This window comes from Equus przewalskii, chromosome 22 (assembly GCF_037783145.1).
Source record: "Equus przewalskii isolate Varuska chromosome 22, EquPr2, whole genome shotgun sequence".
Taxonomy (NCBI): domain Eukaryota; kingdom Metazoa; phylum Chordata; class Mammalia; order Perissodactyla; family Equidae; genus Equus; species Equus przewalskii.
The window spans coordinates 47,902,463-47,928,922 of NC_091852.1; the positions used below are offsets into that span (position 1 = coordinate 47,902,463).

Consider the following 26,460-nt stretch of genomic DNA (forward strand, 5'->3'; position numbering starts at 1 on the left):
ATAATACAGAATTTAAACTTTTTTTTTTTTGAGGAAGATTAGCCTTGAGCTAACTACTGCCAGTCCTCCTCTTTTTTTTTTTTTCAAAGATTTTATTTTTCTCCTTTTTCTCCGCAAAGCTCCCAGATACATAGTTGTATATTTCGTTGTGGGTCCTTCTAGTTGTGGCATGTGGGATGCCGCCTCAGCGTGGTCCGATGAGCAGTGCCATGTCTGTGCCCAGGATTCGAACCAAAGAAACACAGTGGCCTGGGGCTCAGATCTGACCTGTGAACAGAAGACTCTGGTTCTTTGGACGCAGTGCTGCCTTACAGAGCATTGTGAGCTGTAGGATCTGCGTTAAGTGGAGCCCCCTTCCCTCCCCAAAGATGCGCCTGGCTGCACAGCTGCGTACAGGCTAGCATGCGCAACACACCTGACATGAGCCTATGAGACGCCAGAATGCCTGGGTTCAAATCCTACTGCTGCCCCTTCCTGGTTCTGTGACCTTGAGCAAATTGACTTAGCTGCTCTGTGCCTCAATTTGTCCATCTGTGTAATGGGGATAACAGTACCTGTTTCATAGGGTTGTTATGAAGGTCAAATGAGTTACTTATAAAACACTGAGAACATACCTGGCTCATCCTAAGCATTATATGTGTTACAAATGTTTGTTCAATTTTTTGAAATACATGTGGGCACACGTGCTGACACGACCACACACACTGCCATGCATGTATTACCCACGTAGACACATGCCCGTGCCGGGTATACTGGGGATCCTCCTGGTTCCTCTTCGAGGGCACAGCTCTGGGGCTTAACTGTGTGGCAGTTGGGTGGGTGAACCTCAGGGTAAGTGACCGCTCCTCTTCTGGGATGCCCAGGACCTCACCAGTGGTGTTTCCCCATCATTCCCCCCCACCCCCCTGCATCACCTGAGCCCAGGTGTTTGGAATGGCTACCTTGGGGAGGGAGGGGGCTCGAACCCCCTTGGTAGGCTCCAAGGGGCCAGGAAGGGAAGAAGGTAGATGGAAGGGGGCCAAAGACAGGCTCCTGGGGTTGGGCATTTCTTTGAGAATTGCTGTCTCTAGTCTCTCCCGTGTCACACGGGACCCAGACCAAGTCTGAGCCAGGCAGAGCCCAGAAGTCGTGAGTGTGGATTGGATGGGCTCCAGACCCCCACACTTTGTACCTCTTTTCCATGGAAGAATGTGACCTGGCTGCCAAATCACTGCCCCACAGGTGTCCTTTGGAGGCCGGGCCATGGTGCCCGGGGAGGTGGGTGTGGGTGGAGGTCTGTGGGTGGGACCTCCCCAGGTGAGAGTGTCTGCTGCTGGTGACAGAGCAGCTGTGTGTGGGGAGGGTGGGGGAGTGGTCAAGGAGGTGAGAAGATCGGCAAGTGCTAGGTGCCACCAAGTCTCCCCACACCCCCAGGCTCCCCGCCTCTTGTTTCTTCCAGGAGGTGGGACTTCAGACGTTCCTAGGGGCCGATTTCTCCTTGGAACTGAAGTTCTTACCCGGTCAGGAAATGAGGTTGGTCTGGCTGAGCGGCTTGTGCCAGCCAAGCCTCATTTCCCTCTCTGGCGGAGTCCCCAGGCAGGACATGTGGCTGCTGCCTTCCTCTGGGCTCCTGGACCTGCATCCAGGCTGTGAGGCAGAGGAACCTGCAGGGCACGGTTGTCCCAGGGAGTGATGAACAGGAAGCTGGAGGACTGTGGCACTCCAAGGACAGCTGCGCTCGAGCAAGATGGGTGCCAGGTCACCAGCAAGGGGTTTGGAGAAGATGGCCAAGAAGAAGCCATACAGACAATGATCATTACTTCTGGCTCTCTCTGCCTTCCTACTTGCTCTGTGACTCTAGGCAAGTCGATTTCCCTCTCTGAGCCTGAGTTTACTCTTCTGTTTGATGACTTGCTCTCAGAATCCGGCCTTGGGCTCCCCATCATTCTGCCCTTCCCTCAAGCCTGAGGCCACTAGGGAGCCGTCCAGCAGTCACAGGGATAGGCAGAGACAGCCAGATGGCCCTGGGGGGCGCTACCAGGGGTTGCCCTTCCTGCTCCTGTTTCCCACCAGGTCCCACCAGTCCCACCGGTCCCACCGGTCCCACATTCGCAGCTCCATCCTAACAGGGCCAGTGGCCCCCGGAGCCCGGACAGCAGGGGCGACCTCTCCTGCCCCCTGGGTTCCTCTGGCCCACTTCTTCCAGATGCCAATTCAGTCCAACCAGCACGTACGAGGCTGCTGGTGCTGACCCCCGGGGCACTGAGGTGGGGGCGCCCAGGGCACCTACTGTCTCAAGTCTTTAGGTCACAACTAAGACCCTTTGGAACAGGGGGTTAAATGTCCTGGGGCTGACAAGAAACCTTATTTTGGATAATACTGTTTGAGTTACCCTATGAACACCTTGTATAAATGCCTCTGAGAACGCTCAGAATGATCCTGGCATTTGTTGAAAACAGCAGAGTGTGGCCAGAGAACTCTGTGGAAGGGTCTTTGAAGTGGTGCTGGCTACCACGTGGTGAGTACCTGTGACATATCACTTTTTTTAACTTAATGAATTTTTTAATTTAATTTTTTAATTTTTTTAAAATTTCATTTTATTGAGGCCATACTGGTTTATAACACTGTGAATTTCAGGTGACATCACATCTTTCAAGCCTCAAAAAGGCTCAATGTGTTATTATTCCCATGTGACAGGTAAGAAAATAAGGCCCAGATGGGAAATGGCTGACCCCAGGGGGGCGTGTGGAACACAGCCAGGCGAGATGCCACCTCCTCCCCCCCCCCCCCAGTGCCCCCAAGGCCACCCCCTGAGCGAGGCAGGCCCGGAGCCAGACCTCCGTTCTCCTCAGATCCTCCCCACAGGCAGCCCCGTCACTGCCCCCCGGCTCTGGAGAAGCCCGAACCCCCTAAATCAGAAGAGAAACCACGTGCAGTTACAAAGATAAGGTCATTTATTCACCTTCCAGTTATATCACTGGATTTTAAAGGCAAAAATACAGTTCTGTTTGGAACACTAAGGTCAGACATCCCCCCCCTTTACAATTGTAAATACATACATTTGAATAAATGGGAAATCAAAATAACACAGCACAACAGGTCTCTGGGACAGGAAAACAGCCATCCTGGCTGTGCCCGGCCCTGAGGTCAGCAGAGCCCCTGCCAGGCTGAGCCAGCACCAGGACATCCTTTACCCTCCTGTGCCACCTCTGCCCTCTACTCGTTCCCAAAAGCCTCTTTACAGGGGCACCAGCAACGGGACGGAGAGAAAGAGAGAAAGACACTGCACGTGACAACTTCATGGTGACAACTTCCAGGTAAAGGAAACGCTCCCTGAACCCTCAGCCCAGAACAGCCCAGGGAGGGGAGAGGACCTGGAGCATCTCACGAGCCCGGCAGGCGTCGAGGCCTCGCCCTGGGCCCAGGCGGCCCCTGAGAGCACCACAAGGTCAGCAAATGGCACACCAGTGAAGCAGGATTGCCCTTGGTTCTGAGAAGGAACCACATACTTAACTATTCCAATGGAACATGAAGGAAACGTGACAGGAAACCAAAAAAAAGTCAGAATTTTGTTTTAAGAATAAAGTAAGTAACAAAGAAGTTACCACCTAGGGTATTCGTCTGCTTTCTTTTAAGGCACTTTGGAAAAGTCAGGATCTGGGGACAGAAAGAGAGGCCGTCATTCTTTGTATTTCCTAGAACTCCCTCCCCGGGCGATCCTTCTTAGTTTTATTAACATCGCTATGAAGGAGTGGGGCGCTGACAGAGGGAATACTCTTTGCATAGCCCAGCTGCTACTGCAGTGGAAAATAATTTTTAACCAATACCAAGGCTTCTGGAAAAAGAATCAAGTTAGGATCTGAGATGCTCAGAGCGATAAAGGCACAGGTGACATTGGGGCTGGGCAGTAGCTCAGCTTCCACGCTGACACCTGCTTCCCAGGAGGGCAGTGGTGGGGTCCGGGCTGCCACCAGCTGAAAGGTCAGCCCTGGGATCAGACAGGTGAATCTTCCATCTTAGCCCAGGTTGAAGCCGGCAGGGGCGCCCAGGGCTAAGAACTGGTGCACCCATCTCACCCCAGGCAGTCCACACCTCGCCCCGCAGAGGTGGGTTTGGGGAAGGCACGCCTGGGCAGCCTCCCAGGAGTGGAAGCACCTGCTGCAAACCTGAGGGGGAATGGGAGGCCTCAGGCACCAGAGTGGTCCTCGGGGAGTGTAGGGGGTTCAGCTGAACTTCTTTCTAGATCTCTAATTAAAAGGCACATTCCTGCTGGAGAATGAATAATCTATTTGACCCTCAGTGCCATAGGCAAGTTTTAGGGAACAGGCAAGAGGCCAAGGAACTGAAATGGGGAGGGAGGAAGGGGAGAAGAGGGAGAGCAGGTCCTGCAAGGTGGGCCGGGCAGCGCGGCCAGCAGAGCCGAGCGGGGGCCAGGGCTCCAGGGGCCAGAACGAGGCTCTCTCCGCCTCCCCAGGCTGAGGGCCAGTAAACAACCTGAGTGCTATCACTTACAACCCCCCAGCCTAGGGCCCTGAAGGGAGGTCCCAGCGTCAGTCCGGGAGGCGGCGGTTCCCTCTGCCCTGCCCGCCTGGGGAGGGTTGGGAGGGGGAGAGCTCTGGCCAGCAGGCTGGGGCCCCAGTGTCCCCAGAGGTCCGACAGGGCAGGGTACTGCCGGCCTGACCAGAAGCCTTGCCCTCATCAAAGGGCCCAAAGGAGACTTTGCTCTTCACAAAACCTAGCCTGCCAGCTACATTAGAGGCCCGTTAGTGGCCGTTACAGCATACAGTATTTTTTCCCCTAAAAAGTGTTCAGTCCCCTGCCCACATTTAAAACACCACAATAAAAATACATAGGAAATTCAAGTTTACATAGCATGCTCAGAACAATAAATTGCCATGACTTAAGACTAAATAGCTATGTAAATCTGGATCAACAGAAAATCAAGCTAGGTCATAATTAGAACCTGATTTGTTCTTTCTTTAAAATACTACAAACTGCTATTTTAAAAAAGTCTTTACATTCAGAAATCAGACAATTTGGAGAAAGGCCACTAAATGTGAGAACACCCGAGGCTTATGCTCTGATGGCTAAAGTTGCCCGGGAATTCCCACATTAGCTGGACCAAAGGTCTAAGGCTCAAGTTTTAAAATTCTTTTGCTGAGAAAAGACACACACACACACACAGTGACTCAGTGATTGTAATAGCCGCATACCACCGAAAGAAGGTAGGGGAGGGGGTGAAATGAGAATGGTTGACATCGTGTGTTTTTCCGTTAAAATGTGACGACCAAAAAACATCACAACAATCCAATTCAGCAGCACTCTCCAATTTTTCATAAAGTAACAAGAATACCACAATTTAAAGCAAAATTCTTACCTATTTCACAACAGATTAGCAGTTTACCGCTGGGAAGGAGTCCCACAGTCACCAAATTTGGGGCTGTGTACAGCTCTGATTCTTTGGGGAGACACCGGGAACACACTGAGAACCCCCCAAAGGCTGATGTTTCCTACACTGACAAACACCTTGCAGAGCTAAGAAGTCACATGCCGAGCCAAGTTGGGGGCCAAATATGCCGCTAGTTCCGGTCATCTGGAAAGGCATCTGAATGATGAGCTGGGAAGCCCTATCACTCTGACTGGGAAGAATGAGAGCGACCAGCCCAGCAGACTGACAGAGACACGTAGTAGAGGTCCCCGGCCATTTTCAGGTCTCTTTTAGTGTACCACAATGCTAGCTCGGTGTGCCGATGTCCACTGTGACTTTGGTATACAACGGGTATCTCTGTACGTCCAATACGTTGTAGAAAAGTGTGTTCAAACCATCAAGGAACATTGTCTCCTTTGTGTGTGCGATTCGGTCAAACCTACAAGCCACAAAAAGGCAAAGGGTTGGTGTCAAAACAAAAATCTTAAGAAAAAACATTAAATGTCTGTACTTCATTGCCCACCCCCCTACCTTCTACTCTCCCCTGCCCCATGGACTGACCCCTTCCCCGCTCCCCGCTCAGGCCTGGAGATTGAGGTCTCCAGAGCCTGGTTCCTGCAGCCCACCCCCTCCTCAATGCGGAAGAGGGATGTGAACGAGAGCAGGACGCACCTCTGAGGATTGGGCTCGTTTTTCTTGTCTCTCGAATGTCGGATCATGCGGCACTTCCCGATCACAGCATTTGGGCGAGATAGAGACATGCCTTTAAAAACTAACCTGCAAGGAGTGAAGGGACAAGTCAGCATCATAGAGCTGCCACCAGCTTGGGTCCCAGAGCCCCAGCTGCCAGACTGTGCCCATCCACCATCCTGCCGATTGGTCTCACTCGGCCCAGACCGCAGCCTGGAGTGGCCCTGGTTTCAACTCCAGCCCCCGTGTCCTTTTAGCAATGGTTCTGCAGTCTGTGTTGGTGACGATTCCGTGTCAGGCTCTCGGGGCATCTGCCCTCACAGAATGTACAGTGTGGAAGCTTAGAATGTAGGGTCATCAGTGCCAGGACGGAGGTGAGGAGGGGAAGCTGGGGTTGTGGGGCACAGAGGGGAAGCAACTAACTCCACTTGAGCAAGACCAGGCAGAGCCGAGCTGTGAAGATGAAGGGATGTCTGCCAGAGGATTTCAGGCAGCAGGACAGCACAGGCAAAGGTAGGGAGGCGAGAGTGCGCACAGCGCCCTCAGGGGACAACACAAGCTTCCGGGGATGATGAAGAGGGTCTGAGGTAGGAAGTGGCTAGAGATGAGGCTGGAAAGAAGGGCAAAGGCTACATCATGGGGGGCTTCTCAGAGCTTTTAGCATCCCACCCAGCAGTGCCGGTGTCTGAAAGGGATAAAATACGCAGTGTTTCCCAAAGGTTTTTGGCCAACGGGAAGTCTCTCTGACAAGCAGTGTAAAAATGGAGAGCAGGGAACAAGACCAGAGTCAGCCAGAGCAGGGTGGAAGATTCTGCATAGGTCTTGGGGGCAGGAAAAAGCCCAAAACTAAAGCCTTGACAGCAGGAATACAATAGTTACTTAAGAGGCAGGACTGGCTGGTCCTGGGCGACTTCAAAGTTTCTGGCCTCACTCCCCTGCAGCCCCAGTGCTGATCTGGTGGCTGGCATAGTGAGTAGGTACAGAGCAAGAGTTAAGCCCTTTATCTTTCCAGAAAGCCGCTCCCCAAACCACGCATCCTTCTAGTCCCTCCACCTTCAGGTATCTGTCTCAGTGCTCCCTCCCCACAATCTTTCCGACCATTCAGGTCTGTGATGTCACACCAGCCCCGGACACCATCACACGGGCCCAGTGTTTGCCAGCTGTGGTGCTGTGGAAGCAAGCGAGCATCTGTCGGGACCCCCTGTCCAGGGCTTCAGTGTCCCCCCATTGGACCTGCCTGGCACAGTGCTTTGCACGCAGCACATGCTCACTAAGCTCATGCTGGATAAGCAATCTGCATACTCATAGAACCCAAGTTTTATCACAGAAGCTAATTGTCCTAAAGCCATCTTCAGACCTATACCAGGGCACACCTAAGAATCCGGGGGAATGGGGGCCGTACCCCTCCCGAGGGTCAATCCTTGACGAATAACCAAGCACTGATCGGAAGACTGGAAGGGAAGGGAGACAGGGAAGAAGGAGATCAAAGTTGAGACCGTTACCTGTTAAAAATGTCGTCGTCTTCGCCTCCCCAGCCCCAGTAGTTATTAGGAAATCCATTGATGGTGAGAAACTGTTCTTTACTTAGAGCAGAGACACCTCCAAAATACTGAACATAAGGGAGGCTGGGGAAAGACACACACACAGGACCTGGGGTTAGCAGGTTGTGACTTTTCAAAACAAAGCTTGCTCAAAACATAAACACTTCTAAAAGTGATTTTTATTCTCTGGAACTTTTTTTTTTTAAAGACTTTTCCTCTTTTTTGTTTTAAAGATTGGCCCCTGAGCTAACATCTGTTGCCAATCTTCTTTTTTTTTCTTTTCCTTCTCCCCAAAGCCTCCCCGCCCCCAGTACATAGTTGTATATTTTAGTTGTGGGTCCTTCTAGTTGTGGCATGTGGGATGCCGCCTCAGCGTGGCCTGATGAGGGGTGCCGTGTCCATGCCAGGATCTGAACTAGCGAAACCCTGGGCCGCAGAAGTGGAGCGAGTGAACTTAACCACTCGGCCACGGGGCCGGCCCTTCTCTGGAACTTTTTAATTGGAGATTTATGAAGGTTTTCTTTGTTTGGTTTTTATATCAGACTCAGATTATCTTAAAGAAGACACAGACATCAAAAAGTAGAATCTTCACCTCTCTAAGAACCCTGTGTTGCTTCTGCGGTTATCTAGAAAATCAGTCAGTGAGAAGAGCATACACCAGTCTTTCCGCACCGCCCCGGAATCTGCTTGTCCTGTGCCCTGCTCCTGCACACGAAGCCCTTCTCCGGGGGTCCTGGAAACCCAGATTGTTTAGAGTCTCCCTGTGCCCACCCTCCCCTCCCCCATCCCATCTACTAGCCTAGCTTTCATTCTTCCAGAGGTATATTGGCTTGAACACTGACCCCAACAGTCAAGACAGCATTTCTGAAAATTTGCTAAAATAAAATTTTCTTGGCAATATCTACCATATCCTGACTTAGCAAAATGTATGATGGTGAATCTATTTTGACTGATTTTCAAGCAGTAGGGCATCTGGGCTCTCTCATCCTTCCAAACCTTCTGTGTTTCGACATTTCAGTGGTTATGAATCGTGGACTCCCGAGGGATGCAGAGGAAGCATGATGAGAAATGTTAAGAATCAGGATGTGTCCAGAGGCCAGGCAAAGGCCTTCCTGTGGGTCCTCTAAAGGCTGTGGTTTTGTGATCATGCTGAGTACAGCTCCAAAAACCACACTCAGGCTCTTGCTGGAACCCAAAGAGAACAAAACCCGTCACACAAATTAGGGCAAACTCTAACTCAGACTTCGAGGGGGACGTCAGCCAAACCATACAGAACATAGGAAACAAAGATGCAATTATTATTTTCCAATACATTCAGGAATTCTGATGGCAGGTATCCCTAAGCAAAGATCCCTAGTGGCCTTACTTCAATGACCTAAAGGGAATCTAACGGTAATCAGGTGTCACCATTTAGGCACCAAGTCATCCACCCTTCGGCGTACCTCACACTACAATCTGCACTTGTGATGTGAGGGTTTGGACCAGAGGTGGCCAGGCCAGTAAGGTTTTTTCATAGTAAGGTTCTTAGAGAAATGGACTCTTAGCCATTCAAGGGCAACAACATGCCGAGTGGACAAGATCTGGTTTTGCCGTCTCTGCTGGTTTCTCTTACCTACCTGCCCCGTCCTCCAAGCCTAACTGGTTCTGGGTAAAACAGACATGGTGCTGTGGTAGAGAATTAGGTGGTCACCATCACACTCCAAGGCAGGAATGAAGAGAGGTCAGGGCATGAGCCTGTCCCCAAAGGGAAGAGACACAAACAGGGAGCAGGGGAAGTAGGTGGGTGCAGGCGCAGAGTGACGTGTACAGTCAAATTTCCCGTTTAAGACAGCAAGTTCAGGGCCCGAGTACAGCTGATCTTGGGGAAGGACTTCATAGCATCCCTGTATTCATCTCACAGCCCTCAGACTCCCAGCAACGGACGATAGAAAGAAATCATGAGAATAAAATGAGCCCGAAAGAAAGTAGTTGTATCTACAGCAAAGGACTGCTGGCTAGCCCCAGACCGCCACACTGTGGGACAGCCTACACCAGGGCGCCCAGGACACAGGGTACCTGGCACACAGTTTCCTGGTGCTTTGGGTGACTTAGAGCACCAAGGGAAAGGTCAGATTAGTCCACTGACAGGTGATTTAAAACAATTTTATGTTAATACAAATGGATAAACTATAGAACAAAACGCAAACATTATTTTTTTTTAAGATTAAAAAAATGGTCTACAAGGCCATTTTCCACCTAGGACAATATGCTTTGGATTATTCTGCTGTCCCTGGGGAGAGGCGTCAGCTAGCCTCCTCACTAGGGGCATTTTGGTGGAAAAGTTTAGGCCCTAATGTTCAAGCAGAAGCTTGTGCTCTGCTGACAAACAGAATCATGTTCCTTCTTAAAGTGCCAAGGAACTCTTGCCAAGGTATCCAAACCCAAGAATCTACTGGGGGAAAATGATTTCAATTTGCTTCCCAAACTGGATGGGGAAGGGGAGAGAAACGAAAGTGAGGAAATCCAGCATCTATTTGGAGCCTGAAGATGAGAGCCACCCCAAACCTAAAAGCTTCTCTTGCCTGGATGTGCAGAGGTATAGGCGTTTCTGGACTCCACTTTCTTCCTCAAATAATAACTGAATTTGGGCTTAAAAAGCACCCAGTTCTCAGAGGGGGCATTCTCCTTCAGAGCCTAAGGACGCACTCCCAGGCAGGAGGAATAGCGTTTCCCAGTCGTCATGTAAGAGACAAACATGTTTTCTGCACATCCTGGTGAACCTCTCTTACCTAAATCCAAACTTATCCATTGCTACAGAAATGTGCCGAGGCTGCGAAAAACACCTGTAGGCGTTATGGTCGTTCATGGGAATGAGGTCCACGTCGCTAAACACGAAGCAGTTGTAGTCGTAGTCCTTCAAGGCCTCTTGGAAGCCCACGTTGAGGAGCTTAGCACGATTGAACATGGCTTCTCCAGCCTGGCGCAGAAACAAAAGCAGCAATATCAGACGCCAGAAGGCCTTTGAGCAGAATACTCACAGGGACCGGTGACCTGTCCACTACATGTGGACATTAGTCCATTCTTGGGCCTCATTTTTCTGCCCTCACTTTAAAATTCAATGCCAAATGGTATGCCCTGAGTCAGCAATCCCACTTCTAGGAATTATCCTGTAGGACTTGCAAATGTGTGAATGGCACATGAACAACGTTGTTCATCATGCAGTGTTCATCACAGCTAAAGGATACAAACAACACCACAGCATCCCTATATAATGCAATAGAGCTCATATAATAGAATAGGGCTCTTTAAAAAAATAAGGAAGCTTTAAAAGGAAATGATCTTCAAGATAGTATTGTTAGGTAAAAAGGCATTTACACATATGTGCCATTTATTTACATACTATAAGTAGACTAATTTCGGGAAAGACACCCAAGAAACTGGTGCCTATAGCACTTTCCACTTCTACCCTCTTTGTATGATTGACCATGGTTTGATCATCACATTGTGTACCTTTCAGGTGTCTGCCACTAAACTAGACACCAGAGCAATGTGGTGGACCCGTCAACCTACGCCCTCACAGTGCTCCCAATGTCGGGTGAGAAGCAGAGTGACACACATCATGAGAGAAACAAGGTGTAAGAGAGAGAGGACTACACCTGCTTCAGGATGCCAACCACTCGGTCCCGAAGAACCAAGTTTGTTGGTGCAAAAGTGCTTCATATTTTATTCACTTATCTTGTTTATTTTCAGTCTCCTCACTAGAATGTAAGCTCAAGAAAGGCTGGAATTTTTTATGTTTTATTCACCAAGTACCAAGAACACTGCCTGGCATATAATAAGAGCTCAATAAATAACTGCTGGATGGATGGTGGGATGGATGGATGGATGAGTGGACTGATGGATACATTTCAACATACAACGGCAGACTGCAATTCTTTTGGGAAGCTCCATTCAAAGGAGCTCCTCAGGGTCACCACCATGGGTCTCTGCTCTTACCAACTCCCCTGGCCCCAGGTTAGTAAGGACAGTAACAGCACCCTTACACTTATCAGTTCACAAGCCCTTCCACACATGTGCGTTCATTCTAACCAGAATCCTCCCAACAATGTCATGAAGAAACTAAGGCCACATAAGTGACACAGCTGGGACTAGAGCACAACACTCTGGAATCCTCATTTAGTGTTCTTTCTCAGTACCTCTTGGGATCAACAAGATCAGGGCCCTCTACTTGGGGGAAAAAGTATCCCACAAGGCCCTGCAACCACTACACAAGCTCAAAAGTGGGATACCCCACATCCTCTCTCCAGGCCGCTGGGAGAAGACTTGGGTACTGGGCTCCACAAGGCTGCCTGTGTGAGTTCAGAGCACAGACAGCACCACAGCTGCCCAGCCTCGGGCGGGTGACTCAGGGAAACAAACCACTGAAGAAAGACAAGTACCAGGAAGTCAGAGAAGACAGCCAAGAGAAGAGTAACCAAATTAAGGAAACTCTTATGCAAGAGCTCCTTTCTTCAGTCCATGACAAAGCTTTCCATCCACGCAGGGTCAAAGGAGAAGGCCACACCCAGGGGCACACACTGTGTTCTTTAGCTGTTCCACCAGTTAAGAGGCACTTAGAATTCTGCCTTCAGCTAATTCTGTGAAAGTCGTGAGGCAAAAAGTAGTTCCAAGTTTAAAAACTGCATATGAAAACTATGAAGTTGCTGTAATTGTCATTATTACCACATATTCATTTGGGGGATATGAGATACCAGGCACAAGATAAGTGTTTTACACGTTTGGCTTGTCATTTAATCATCACAACAATCTTGTAACAACCTTCACCCCAACCCAGATTTGCTTCATTCCTCCCACACCTTCTTCCCTCCCTGTGATGGGGAGAGAAGCCTGCACCTGTAGATGGAAAGCACCTGCAGGTCCGTGAAGACCCTAAAAGAGCTAGCTCTCAGCATTTTCAAACACAATTCAGCCCACTGAACACTCTTGCAACAAGTGAAAGGGCAGTGTCCCAACAAAGCCTTTTCACACCTGTGTAGTGGATCCCTGCGGGCGGCTGCCCAATGCTCCCTTCTCTCGGTACACTCCCCAGTAACAGGGGCAAAGGGCTCTTGGTGGCCACGTCTGAACCACAGGACCTGGCCTGCTGGCCGCAACAGATGGAAGCAGATGCTTGACTGAGACCACACTAAGCATTCTTCTTCTCCCAGGAACTGGATATTTGGAACCATGAACAGGCACCTCTGGAGCCAAGCCCCAAGAACAAGAGCAGCCTGGGGGAGAAACCCAAGGAGCACACTCGTTCTCCCCTTTTCCCACGTGTGGTACAGCAGCTCCTTCAACTCAATAAGGCGCTCCAGTGTCTAGCCCACACTTACAAGTAGTCGGGCAGTTTTCCAAAGTAACCTGAACCATATATCACTCCTCCCATACTTCCTCCAAGCCCGGCCTCACCTGCATGACCCTGGGAGAGGGGGAGGGCAAGGCACACTTTCACAGGTGTTATTACCTACCAGTCCCCCAGGACACCAGAACGGTAGATAAGGAAAGTATGTGTCTTCCTCTCTCCCCTGGGATTACAGAACAGTCGCTTCTAGGCTTCTTTGGGTGAAATGGCATAATACCTTGGGTAACTTTCTTGATAAGAAAGACAGGCCCTGGCAAGTCCATCAGCTGCCACCACTAACAGGAGGTGCTCATTCCTGTGCAGGGGGCGGGAAGATACCCAGCCCTCATTCCTGCCCCTCCTCCTTGGGCACATTCATCCAGTGCATCTGCTATTTCATTCACTCACGTGGATATTTATCAAGCACCTACCATCCGGCCAAGCCACATACGCATTTGTGACAGACACGTGCATTTTTATCCCAGGAATGCCAGCTGCTTCACTTATTAGCTATGTGACTTTGGGCAAATCACACCTCTGGCCTCAGTTTCCTCATTTGGTCATGGGGATGACAACAGGCTGAGTTGTACTAAATGAGACAATGCATGAAAAGGCCTTAGCACACTGCCTGGCAACAAATGTCAGCTACCATAACTGTGACAAGAGCAGGTTTTCCCACCCATCTTGAAGGTCAGAGATCCAACTTGGAGACTTCTCCTTCCCTAGTGTTTGTGAGTGTCCTCCCCAAACAGCTTCAAGATTCCTCCCAAATCCTGCTTCTCTGATGGTGGGGGAGTTTCTAAAAAGGATTAAGTTTTAAGTGAGTTAGCCTGTGGCTCACATGATTAGAGTCTCAATAGCAGCAGAGGAGAGAGAGACCTTAGACATGTGTGAAATGCTTGGGGAGTCCCCCTCGGTGAAGAGGAGCTGTGCAATGGGAGCCAGTGAAAGGCCAAGTTTTTCAAGTGCTGGCTCCATCTTATGTTGGTAGATGACAGTCAGACTTCTCCCTTCCTTCTAGAGCATTTGGCTCCTCTTGCGGGAAAGGACAGGAAGAAAGAAGGCAGGCCAAAAACGACGTGACATTCCCATAGGTGGACAAGGCAGCTATCCCACTGACCAAAGCTCACAGAAAAGCCTGTAAACCCTTTATGATTGTGCATACAATTCTGAGAGTGGGTGCGTCAGTCAGTCAAGCAGAGCCAACGATGGCCAGTCCAGAAAGGACAGGAGCCTGGGCTTGGTCAGGCATGCTGGCCTGGGGTCAAATGAGGAGACCTGAGGTGGGAGGCATAGCACAGACATGAAGGCAAAGCTCCCTAGAGGAGAGAAAAGAAGAAAGAAGCTGCCCCCAGATACTTTCCACAGCAAACTCGGTGCCCTTCTGGCAGATCTGGGTGGCAGAGACAAATGTCTTAAGCATCAGGTGGCTCTCCAGGGCTCTCAAAAACTCTGGAGCCCTCATTTATACAAAAGATAAGAGAGCAGGTAGCATGTCTACCGAAAATGGAACCCTCATACCCTGCTGCTGGGAATGTAAACTGGTGCTGCCATCTTGGAAAACAGTCTGGCAGTTCCTCAGATGGATAAACAAGAGTTACCACATGACCTGGCAATCCCACTCCTGGGTGTCCACCCAAGAGAAATGAAAGCATCTGTCCACACAAAAACTTACACAGTGTCCACAGCAGAATTACTCATACTGGCTAAAAAGTGGAAATAACCCAAAGGTCCATGAACTGATGAATGGATAAAGAAAATGTGGTACGTCCATACAATGGAATGTTATTCATCAGTAAAAGGGAATGAAGCACTGATATACACTATAATGTGGATGAACCCCGAAAATATCATGCTGAGTGAAAGAAGCCAGTCACAAAGGAACACATATCGTATGATTCCATTCATATGACATGTCCAGAATAGGCAAATCTATAGAGACAGAAAGTAGATTAGTAGTTGCCTAGAGCTGGGGGAATGGAGGGTTTGGTAGCTAAGAAGTGCAGGGTTTCTGTTTTGGTGTAACGAAAATGTTCTAAAATTGTGATGATAGATGCACAACTCTGAATACGCAAAAAGCTACTGAATTATACACGTTAAATAGGTGAATTGCATGGTACGTGATTATATCTCAATAAAGCATTTACCAAAAATAAGAAAGAAGGGAATAAAAAAGCCAGCCCAAGAGACAGGAGAGGATCAGAGGGCCCTGTTTCTTCTCTCTCTCTTTCATTCATTCGTATCATTGAGTGTCCACTTCATGCTGGGCGGTAGGGTTACAGAAAAGACACAGGCCCTGCTTCTAAGGAGTTTTAATTTAAGCAGGCAATTGCATTGAGAACATTCAAGGACCTGCAAGAAACACAGAATGGGGAAGCCAGAGCCAGACATAAAGGTGGGTGTTGACTGAGTCATGGTGGGAGAGCAAGGCTGGAACTTCCGCTAAAATAGTCGCTATGTCTTTGATTTAGGCCATAGGGAGCTCTGGAAGGTTTTTGTCTGTTTTTTGCTAAGGAAGATTCACCCTGAGCTAACATCTGTGCCAATCTTCTTCCTTTTTGTATGTGGGTTGCCACCACAGCATGGCCACCGACGAGTGTAGGCCTGCGCCTGGGAACCAAACCTGGGCTGCTGAAGCGGAGCGCACCAAACTTAACCACTAGACCATGGGGCCAGCCCCTGTGGAAGGTTTTAAATAAGGATTATGTTTTTCATGTCAAGGAGGGATTTGTGCCCTGCCCCCCAGCTGAAGGCAGGCAACCCAGTTGGGAAGCTGTAGCATGGTTCACATGAGAGACATCAGAGACTGGGCAGCCACGGTGGGCAAGTAGAGGAGATCTCCCCACAGGGCTCAGGCAGGGGCTCCACCTCCCGTTTCCTGCCTCACCTGCTCCCCGGACACGCACTGCACTCACAAGCAACCTCCGTGGGGCTTTCAGGAAGCCAGAGTCTGGTCTAATCCCCAGGCAAATCCTGAGTGTGGTTAAGGCAAGAGCAGCCTTCTCCTGACGGCAACAGAGGACAGGTGACCATCTACAGAAAGCCATGGCCCCCCCTGCCTAAGTTTTAGCAATCTCTAGAAGATCTGTCAGAACACCTGCCTTCCCTGGAGGTCAGGACCACATATGAACACCAGCAGACATGTGCCCCAACCATGATGGCTTAGGGAAGGACCAGCCCTGGCCCTCCTCCATCAAAAGACACAGCAACAATGGGGCTGGAAACATCAACCCCAAGTCAAGACTCGAAGAATCAGAATTTCTATGTGCTGGAAGAGACAACATTGCTCCTGCACACACGCTCTGGCCCATCACAAAGCCACCACCCACCCATGCCTGCAGTTACCCCGGGCTCTCAGCCCCGCAGATCCAGAGGCAGGTCTGCAGCTGGCGGAAATATGTGGGGCAACACCCTGAGTGTGCTTCTCTGTGCCCACTCAGACACCAAGAGGAAGGGCCTGGGCCGAGGAGGTGGTGGGAAAGCAGAGGGAGCTCTGACTGGGCGGTCCTGTGGCAGGACCGACCTGCAGGCCTAAGCATGGACCTTGGGGTGGTAGACAGACTGGCTGGGAGCTGATCCCCAGAGAATTACCAGGAAGGGCCTGGAATGATAGAAATGCTGACTTTGTGGAGGGCTAATATCCACTCACCCATGACTTCACAGCAGCTGGGCCTCTGGTTTTTAACCATAATAATATGGTTGCCCTGAGCTTGGACAGGGCCTTCAACAAAACCTGGATGTGAGACTTGAGCTATTGACCTTGTGATCAAAGGACACAAGCCCACCAGGGTCAGGGACCAAGCTGAGGGAGTGCTTCTATTTACTGAAGTAATACTTACAAGAAGGAGCATATCCTTGGCCTCTGCCTGCCCAGAACACACATCAGAAGTCATAAGTTGCCTTCAGGGAGAACTGAGCTAACAGAATGGCCCCACAGGAATTCTGGGCAAGGTGAGCACAGAGGAAAGTTGTTGAACCCCAGTTCCACAGGAGCCACATCAGGATGTCTGCCTCTCTCCCCAGGCCCAAGGCACCGAGACCTCACTTTCTGCAGAGAATCACTTTAGAAAATAAAGGCTTCTCTTTCAGAAACCCATTTGGCCATTTATATTAGGAACCATGGAAATGTTTAAACAATTTCTGAGCCCATAATCCTACATCTGAAAATCTAGCCCAAGGAAACGATCCTAAATATGAAAGAAGCAAACACAGAATAAGCTTCAAGCTCAAAGATGTTCATCACGGTATTATTTACACAAGTGAGAAAGTGGAAATTATCTAAATGGTTTCTGATAGGAGTGGTTAAGTGAATTACGGTGGAACGACATGCTCAACGACTATGAAGGCATGGAGAGTGATAGTTATGAAGACCATGAAATAACACAGGGAGATGCTGATGATACAGAATTTAAGAAAAAAGCAGGAAACGAAAGGATGTGCACACAGTATGAGCTCAACCAAGGCTTAATTTTAAGGCAAAGTCCCTTAGACCTCTACACAATGGGCTGGCACGTCCGAGCGAGCCCACAGAGACCATGGCCTGGCCTGGGAGACCCCAGGGCCCGAGGACGGCACACTCGCAGGATTATTTACACAGCTTCCCCCTGGCCAGCAGGGCCTGGGATCTGGGTGTGACGTGGGGCGTGTGGACATTACCAGGGTGGCAGCGGCAGTGGCGGCAGCGGCAGCAGTCACGGCAGTGGAAAGGTCGGCACTCCTCTCTCTCTCTCTCTCTAGGAGGTGGAGGGTACAGAAGAGGAGGTAGGTGGAGAGTAATAAGCAGATCACAGAGAGGAGCTCCTCCTTCAGCTGGCTTTGCTACAAACAGAATCAACAAGTAAAGGCGAAAGGCCCCCAAGAGAAGGAAAAAAAGAAACAGAAAGAAGAGAGAAGGATGGATGCAAGGGAGAAGAGTGTCGAGACTGCAAAGGAAAAGGGCCCATTCTGATCACCCTCGCTCCAGGGCAGAGACGAACTCCTCATAAGTAAGCTCTCGTTCCCCCGTACAAAGTCAACAGTGAGCAGAGAAAATGGCATTTTCCAGAACAAAGTCCAGGGAGGCAATTTACCAGCCTGTGAGTACCTGTAAGTGCTTTGACACATTCCCCAGGGGAACAGAGAGGCCCAGACAGAGAGGAAAACACACAGCAAAGGTGATGACCAATGGCTAGGGCAGCACACAAGCAGTACTGGGACAGGCACCCTCCCACAGGCCTCCTGGGCCCCAGGCTCCAAAAGGTCCGGTGCCCAAAGGAAGGGGCTGTGCAGGACAGCATCGGTGCCGCCCCTCCAGTGCACCATTCCTGCAAACATTGACTTGGGCGCTGAGAGCTGGGGAGGAAATGGAAGGCAGGGAGAGGGATGGGAAACAGAGATGATCAAGACAGAAAGCAAACCAGCATGGGGCACAGGCTCAGGCAGCTGTCCTCCACAATGGGGTGGACTCATGAGTCTGCTTCACCCCAGTTCATCTTGGCCTCCTTTAGGGACCAGATGCCAGGCCCAGTGACAGAGATAAGCTGCTAGGGTTTGGTGACAGATGGTCTCACTCACTGAGGGTACAAAGGGCTGTCTCCAAACCCACCCACACCTGGCCCCAGACGAGCAGCCTGCAACCACCTCCCAACAGTGCCCAGAGGAAAAGGAAGAGGGAAAAAATTCCAAAGTCAGAAAAAGACTCCTCAGGCAGCAGCTGGGTCCCCGCTCTGCTCCCCACAAGCCTTTCAGGCCGGGGGTTACCTATTGGCATGACAACAGGGCAAGCCTCCTGTGGGTGCTGAGGCTGCTCCTCAAAAGCTGCTGCCCCGCTGTCCAGACCCAGCGGGACTGAGGCGTCGCCCAGTGGATGTGGAGCTGTTGCTTGGTGAGGGGAATTGAGTGTTCAGGGAATAAACACGGCCAGGCGGGGCATTCCTTAGGCCTCAGGTGATCTCTGTGCAATTCCCAGCTCGGTCACCCAGCCATCACGGGGACCGAGCAGAGCAAGCTACTTACCTTCGAGCCTTCCCTCAGCAGGAACAATGAGAACACCCATTTGCCTCATGGAGCAGTGATTAGTGTCAAAATTCAAAGTGGGACCATGAAAGAGGTTCGGTCCAAAGGACCATAAAGAAGTTTTATGACCATCCACAACCACAGGGCTAAAGTCGGTTCTCTGCATTTTTCCTGAAAAGGGAGGTCACCCGAGGGCTGTGCCCCAGGCAGCCTGCTCTGGTCAGCAAGGTGCAGGAGGCGTTAGGGAGAGTTCCTGGGGAGGGGCTGTGCAGTTCCCAAGGGTCATGACCTGGCCTCAATGGGAAAGGAGGCTTCATTTCCAAGAGACACAGACCTTGCCAGAGAACCAGAAGCAGGGGCTCCTGAGAGGGTGTAAGTAAGTGGGCAGAAGCCACAGGGTGCAGCTCGGGGCTCCAAACCCTGACGGAGCACTGGCCTGTGCACAGAGCCGTGTGATCAGGGAGACACAGGGAGTCAGACCTGAGCGACACAGCTGGGGTGAGCACACACACAGCTCATCATCCCTCAGTGGAAGGCGCCAAGCGGCCTTGGCAGCAGCCAGGAGGGAGAAGTCAGCTCCACTGCAGGGCTTCACGGAGCTAAAAAGGTTGAAAGCCATAAATGGTGGCCAGAAAGTGAGAAAGTAGGAGACGGAAGGACGCAAGCAGGGCAGAGGGGGCTGCAGGAGGCCGAGAGTGTGTCTGGGTGCAGACAGAGACTCCAGTGTGGCTGTGGCATGAAGGGTGTGAAGGGGGCCTGAGGAGGAAGCGGCTGGAGGTAGGGCAGGGCTGGACTGCAGAGGGGCTTAGATGCTGAGCTCAGGGCCTCAGACCCTTCAGACCCTTGCCTGTGGGTGGTGGGGACATACTAAAGGGTGTAAAGAGAGGGCATGACATGGACAGGATTAGAAAGGCGTCAGAGGACACACAAACAGAATCGGAGAGACCAGTCCTGGGTGCTTCCTCTGGGGCAAAGGGCTGCCAAGGTTATTACAAACCCACCTGGCCAACTGGGCCTGCATTCCTCACCCGTTAGGTAACTTTTATGACGGTTAATCACACAACCATCCTGTATTTCTTATTTAGGGCTAATGCTGCCAGGCGGCAACCTGCCTTCCCTTCACCTTGGGTGGTTTTAAGTTTCCTTTCCTGGTTAAAGTATGAGGAAGTGCCGCGTGCACCTGCCAACCTGCTATGATATCCACCTTGGCACCAGGGTCCCAGTGCTGGCCCTCGGGTAGGACAACTGTGCCTCAGAGAAGCACCTTTGGCTCCAAGACGCTGGACGTGCTGGAACCCTATTGGGATTCTCAAACACCGGGGGGGTGGGGCAGGAGTAGGGTGGAGTTCCGAGGACACACAGCAATGCTGTTGTTCTCCATCGTACCTGGGAAGCCTCCCCACTCCCACTTATCGTGAGACCTAAGTTGTTTTGGTGAATGGAGCGGGCTAACAGCTTAATAAGGGCAGGGGCAGAAGCCACAAAAGCCCGTGAGAGCTCAGCCCTGTGTGGGGCTTCAGACACGACCCTACTCTGAAGAAGCTCGTAGCCTGACAAGTCCCTACATCCCCTGAGATTCTGTCACCTGACGGTTCTGTTCTGTGTCATTATCCACTCTCCTCTGACCCCACAGAGGCCACACACATGCGAGAGAGGGTCTCGGCGCTGGTACCGAGTGAGGGAAGCAGGAGGCAGGGAGAGCAATAAAGAGTGTCTCACCACAGCAGTGGGCGGCGGAAACAGGCAGGAGGAATGGGGTGGGGGGTGCTCAAATCAACAGTAACACCTGATGTTTACTGAGGGCTCTCCGCATGCCAGGTGCTTAAAGCCCCATGCAGTAAGTACTAACACCTTGCTCTCCTGCCCACAAGGAAACCATCAAAGTCTGGGGAACTCAAGTCTAAGGTCACCAAGCTGGGAAGTGGCAGAGCCAGAACCCCGCCCTGGATACTGGCTTTGGGAAACACTCTTAGAGGCGACTGGCTGGCCTTGAGGAGAGTTACCGCTGATGCAGCGGGAGGAGTCTGAGCTGCAGCCCTACGGTTACTTATGTGACTCTCTCCCGGTCCCTTCCCCTCACTAAGCCTCAGTTTCCTCACCAGTGAAGCAGAGGAGACGTTCTAGCACTATCTGGCCTCAGGGGTCCAGGCAAATTCCAGCCAAGAGTGAAGGAGGGAAGTCAGGGGGTGGAGATGGGACAAGGCCCCCCTTCAAGTAGAACAGCACCACTGTGACCCGCTGTAGATGGGGTTTGTGTAGCATTTTAACGGGGCAGAAGGAGGTTCGGTTCTTAAAACCCTGTTTGAGAACCCCTGGACTAGATGTCTTCGAGGCCCCTCCTATTTTAAGCATCTTTCTCTCTCATCTTAAATGGGGTGGGCTGACAAAGGAAGACTCAAAATGACAGCAGGGTGACGCTGAGAGGCTCTAACGATGCCTGCTACTCAACGAACAGTACACAAAGGTCAAAGCCAGATGCTACGAACTCCCTTTCTTTGTCTTCACAGCATAGTAATGAAACAGAGGACACGGGACATTCCTAAATTGGAAATGGGCGTACTCCCAGTGTTTCTCCTTCCACCTCTTACGTTTCCTGTCATCACTTTATTACATGTTCTTTATAGCTATCAAACAGATACTATCCTTTACCAGAAAGGTGGGGCAGAGTTCAAGTTTCTTTTTGACTTGGTTATCCGAAAGCCAGACCATACTTTCCCGAAGAAATAATCAGGGTGGAGCTGGAGCAAAAGAAACAAGGTTAACCAGCAGAGAGGGAGATAAAGGGGAAAGATTCTCCTGAGGTGGAAAGTTAACCCTCGGAAGAGAAGGAAAAGATGAAGAGGCAAAAAAATGTGGATTGGGTGGGGAGGGAATGAAACTGACAAGACTAGAGAAAAAAAAGATGTAAATACGTTTGAAAAACTAAAACTAAAATATTTCCGATGCTAAGTTTCAGGTGGGGCAGGAGGAAGAATGAGGGGTTCTCAGCATCCTAGGGAGAACAGGAGGGTTGGGGGGTGCTGCCTGCTTTCCCCAAAGTGTGATTCCATAGAACATTCATCACTTAGGATGGTTCATGGCAAACAGTTCTCTAGCCAGACAAGCTCCAGAAAGCCCACGGCGTGCTGAGTACTTCTGGAGGCTGTAACGTGCACGCAATAGCACACTGACAGCCCTGCAGGAGTGGGACCCACTTCACATGGTTCAACCCAGCATTCCTCCAATGCATCTGGCCTCAGATCTCCATCTTGGAAAGCACATTTTTGGAGAAGCCCAAACTCAGGCAGTGTCCAGTGTTAGCCAGCACAGCGGTGCCAATGGTCTATCTTGGCTTGTTTAGTTTCTCCACCAGCTTGGACTGGGGCAGAGAGGAGCACATAGCTGGTATAGGACATTTGGAAATGTGTTGTTTGAAGCCTGGGAATTATCTAGATAAATCGTGTCATAGGAATTCAAGATGGTGGCTTTCACTGGTCCAACATTTGTTTTGACTTTACAATTAAACAAGGAAGCCTTCCAATGACCTAAAATACAACGTATCTATGCATTAGCACCTTCTCCTCTAGTCTCCCTTGACCACAGTCACCTAGATTCAAAAACATGACATCATCACTAACTCTCTTCACCCAAGTATGTATTTTAATCTAATTTGTATGCCATTCAGACCACAGCTGTCTATCTTCTTCTCAGGCAGATTTGCCAGAGGCCGTCAGTTGCCTTGATGAGTAAGATGTGACAACACTGGGTCTACAGTCTATCACTCATCCACTGGTGTGATAACTGTCAAGGAGAGAAAAGAGATGCAGCTGGCACGACTTGTTCTTTGTAATCCCTGCTGGCTCCTGGTGATGGTGGCTTCCTCTTCCAGGCATTCACTGCCACTGCTTTAATAACGGGCTCGAGTCTTGCCACGATCAACATGTGCTCATTGGCATCAAACAAGTGTTCCTTGAGGACAGGGCTTTTCTTAAACAAATACTTGTTGGATTGAAGTGGCCTGGATTCTGCAGGGCATCTACCTGTTCTCTCTCACATTCTCCAACATTCTTCTAAGACGAGCCACAACTGTCTCGCTGTCTTGCTTGCAGGTTTTCTCAGGGCCCTGGTCCAGGCCTTGGTCTTGGCCACGTGGCCAAGGGACTCAAAGAGCCTCGAGAGGTCTGCTCGCCACCGGCTCTCCCACCTTGAGCCTCAGTTCCCTTGTAATCACAGGGCTGTTCTGCTCTCTCCTGCCTAACAGACTCAGCTCCTTCACCTGGCCCTACAAGCTCTGCTGCTCTCCCACCCCAATGGCCATCTCGATCTGCCTCCAGCTGGCTCCTTTCTGCCTTGAAGTCCCCATTCACTGGCCCCAGCTGAGAGGCCCATGTCTCCCTCCTGCCTTTAGAGCCTAGCTCACATCCTGGTTCCCCAGGCCATTGCTCTCTCCTCCCTCTGAGCTTCCAAAGCATTTGGCAGCCACCATCCAATCACATGCTGTTTGGAATTGTTAACAAATTGTCTCCTGGAAGGGTCCCACTTGCCATAAGTGGGGATGGAAGCTTCTGGACAGGTAGAACTGGGATCTTACACTTATTTAGAATCTCCCTGCAGCAACTGGTGTAGCAACATGCCATAGCAGTCCTCAGAAACGCTTGGTGGACACATTGCTGTTTCCCGCTTCCCTTCTGGTCCGAGTGAAGGCACACAAAGTCCCACAACTTTGACAGAAGCTGTCAACTACCAACAAGCTCACTACCTCAAGCAGATCTAGAATTTGTCTTGAAATGAAATGGACACTGGGCCTTTTAGAAATGGGCATACAGTCTCTTCAGATGAATTTCAATGAAATTTGGCACACAGGTAAGTTAGATGTGTCATTGCACCTAGGAGATCACAGTCTAAAGATACAAATTAAAGTATTTGGGATAAATGGGAAATACCAAAGTTATATTTTTGGATAAATAATAATGCTTCTCAAGCAGACTGGAAATAACCAATGTTATTTCCCCAAAACTAGCTCTTAGATCAATCTGATTCTCCAGGTCATGATGAAGTGACGAAAGCTGACACATCTTCAACATCAGTGTCCTAAGCAGGGCTAAGCCCCAAACACACGTGGATCAGACACGCAGGGAGAAGCTCTCTTTTCTCAGACCGGGCCCAGTCCTCATGATGCTCAGCGGTGGATGAGTCAGACCTCCCAGGTATTTTGCTGGGGGCTGGCATTCAGGTCTGAACTAAGCACGCAGTCTCCCGCAGGTGCCCCCAGAAGATGCAGTAAGACTGGATAATTTTGAAGTTACCTGAAAGTCTGACAGCTAAATGGGTGTTTTTAATCTCTTAAAAGGAAAATACACAGCTGCCCAAAGACAGGAAACAACTGGTGCTTTATTTGGGGAGAATTAGGGTTGCCATTTTTCTCTCAATTTTGTTGGAAGCCTAATTCCAAAAAAACAAAACAAGCATCAAAACCCCCAGCAATTTCCTTTGCCTAAAAGAGTTGACAGCAACAAGCGAGCACCTCATATGGCACTCAGCTCGTGTGAACTCTGTGAGATAAGGAGGGTGGTAGTGGTGGGGTTGTAAAATGCCAAAGGGTGAGGAAATCACTTCCTTTCCCTCACCCCTCATTATTCATGTATTTGCGTGCACACACACACACACGCCCTCTCTCTCTCCATCTTCCCAGACCTCACCTGGTTGATAACATAGATGCCATAGTCCAACTGCTGACGTTGAAGGATCGGGTGCAAGTAATAGAGCCAGTACTTGAGGTGTTCCTGCCGATTGCGGAAAGGAATAATGATGGCCACCTTGTGAGGAGAGATGCAGTCCTTGGGGGTGTAGCGGCCACCCAACTTCACCTCCGGGTTCTCTTCCGCCACACGATTCAGGTCCACAGCCATGTTAAACTCGATCATCATGGGGCCAACTAGAGAGGTGGAGGAAGGAGAAGTTAGCCTGCCACAGAACTTGCCAGGCCACAGGCGGCAGCCACAAGAGACATCTCCTCCCGGGGGCTGTGGGGCAGTGGAAGAGGCACTCACATCCAGCACTAGGCACCATGGCCAGCAGTAGCATGACCATCCCAGGAAACCCCTCATTGCCGGGCAAACCCAGAGTGCTGGGCACCCCAGGAAGCACTCACCCGCCCAGGACACACTCCCCTCTATGTTTCTCAACTGTAAAGTAGAAATGGGGTAATTCTTGCTCAGACTTCCTGACAGGCAGGGGTGAGGATCAGAGAGCATGGATGAGAAAGCACTTTCTCAGAATCCTGAGGGTAAGGCCTAGTTCTGCCACCTCCCAGCTGGGTGGCCCTGGACAGGTACTCCCTGGTCCAAGCCTAGTTGGGGGAGAGGGGTGTGTGTGTGTTGGGGAGGTCAGTGTTGAAAAAATCAGCCTCAAATCAGACGGCAGCAGGGAGTGGCCTGGGGGACCCATGTCTCAGAAAGGGGCTTGATACACAGATGAAATAAACTTGATGGAGTGACTGGAGGAAAGGAGACCCTAGAGAAGAAACAGCTGGAAAGAACATCAAAGAAGAACACTTCATAAAAGTAGGGGATCAAGTACTAACAAAGGGGATGAAGAAGGGAGGAGAAATCAGGGATGACTCCCAGGTTTCTGGCCTGGAAGAACAGGGCTCCAGATGAGTGAAATAAGTTAGCAAGAGAGCTCTTAGCTTAGAAGAAAAATCAGCGAGACCTGGATAGTGGATTCTGAATTAGCAGCAGGTTCAGTGCAAAGGGAAGGACAAAGGTCAAGATCCAGATTTGGATATGGAAGTCCTTGTCTCCTAAGTAGAAGCAGGTGGAGCTGAGAGAAGCCAACTCCTCCAAGGCTGGGGACCACCCTCCTGCAGCACACACGGTGAGGGCCAGGGAAAGATGACTGGCCCAGGGACACACAGGGAATTGTGGACACGTCAAGACTCGAACCCAGGTCCTCAGTAGTCCCTTGTAGGCCAGACTTTCTCAAAGTGAGTTCCAGGAGACAGTAATCCCAGCAAGATGCCCAATGGAAGAACATGTTCCCTGGTCAAATCAGGGTGGGAATTCTGCATACTAAATCCTGCTTCTGGAAAATCATGACGTACAGGAAGGGGCTGAGAAGCTGTACAGTTAGGAAACCCCCTTCACTTTATTTAACCCACTATTTTCCAAATTTGTTTGGCCACAGAACCATTTTATCAGGGAGCACACTTTGGGAACTGTTACTCTAATGTAGCCAGCTTCACCTGTGAAGCAAACCAGCCACGAGAAGAAAGAAAGGAACGGGACCAGCCCAAGGGTGCAGCAGTTAAATTTGCACATTCTGCTTGGCAGCCCAGGGTCCGCCGGTTTGGATCCCGGGTGTGGACCTACGCACTGCTTGTCACGCCATGCTGTGGCAGGCGTCACACATACAAAGTGGAGGAACATGGGCACAGATGTTAGCTCAGGGTCAATATTCCTCAGCAAAAAGAGGAGGATTGGTGGCAG

At 50.4% G+C, this 26,460-nt stretch overlaps 1 protein-coding gene across 1 annotated transcript in view; it reads right to left on the reverse strand.

Moving 5' to 3' along the window:
- Positions 1-2,915: 2,915 nt before the first annotated feature.
- Positions 2,916-26,460, reverse strand: part of B4GALT1 (beta-1,4-galactosyltransferase 1) — a 48,001-nt gene continuing 24,456 nt past the window's right edge. The window contains exons 2-6 of the mRNA XM_070590262.1: positions 24,673-24,908; positions 10,407-10,594; positions 7,600-7,722; positions 6,080-6,184; positions 2,916-5,846 (exon numbers count right to left, since the gene is read on the reverse strand). Of these exons, the coding sequence (XP_070446363.1) occupies positions 5,714-5,846; positions 6,080-6,184; positions 7,600-7,722; positions 10,407-10,594; positions 24,673-24,908 (785 nt within the window). The 3' untranslated portion in view covers positions 2,916-5,713. The remainder of the gene's footprint in view (positions 5,847-6,079; positions 6,185-7,599; positions 7,723-10,406; positions 10,595-24,672; positions 24,909-26,460) is intronic.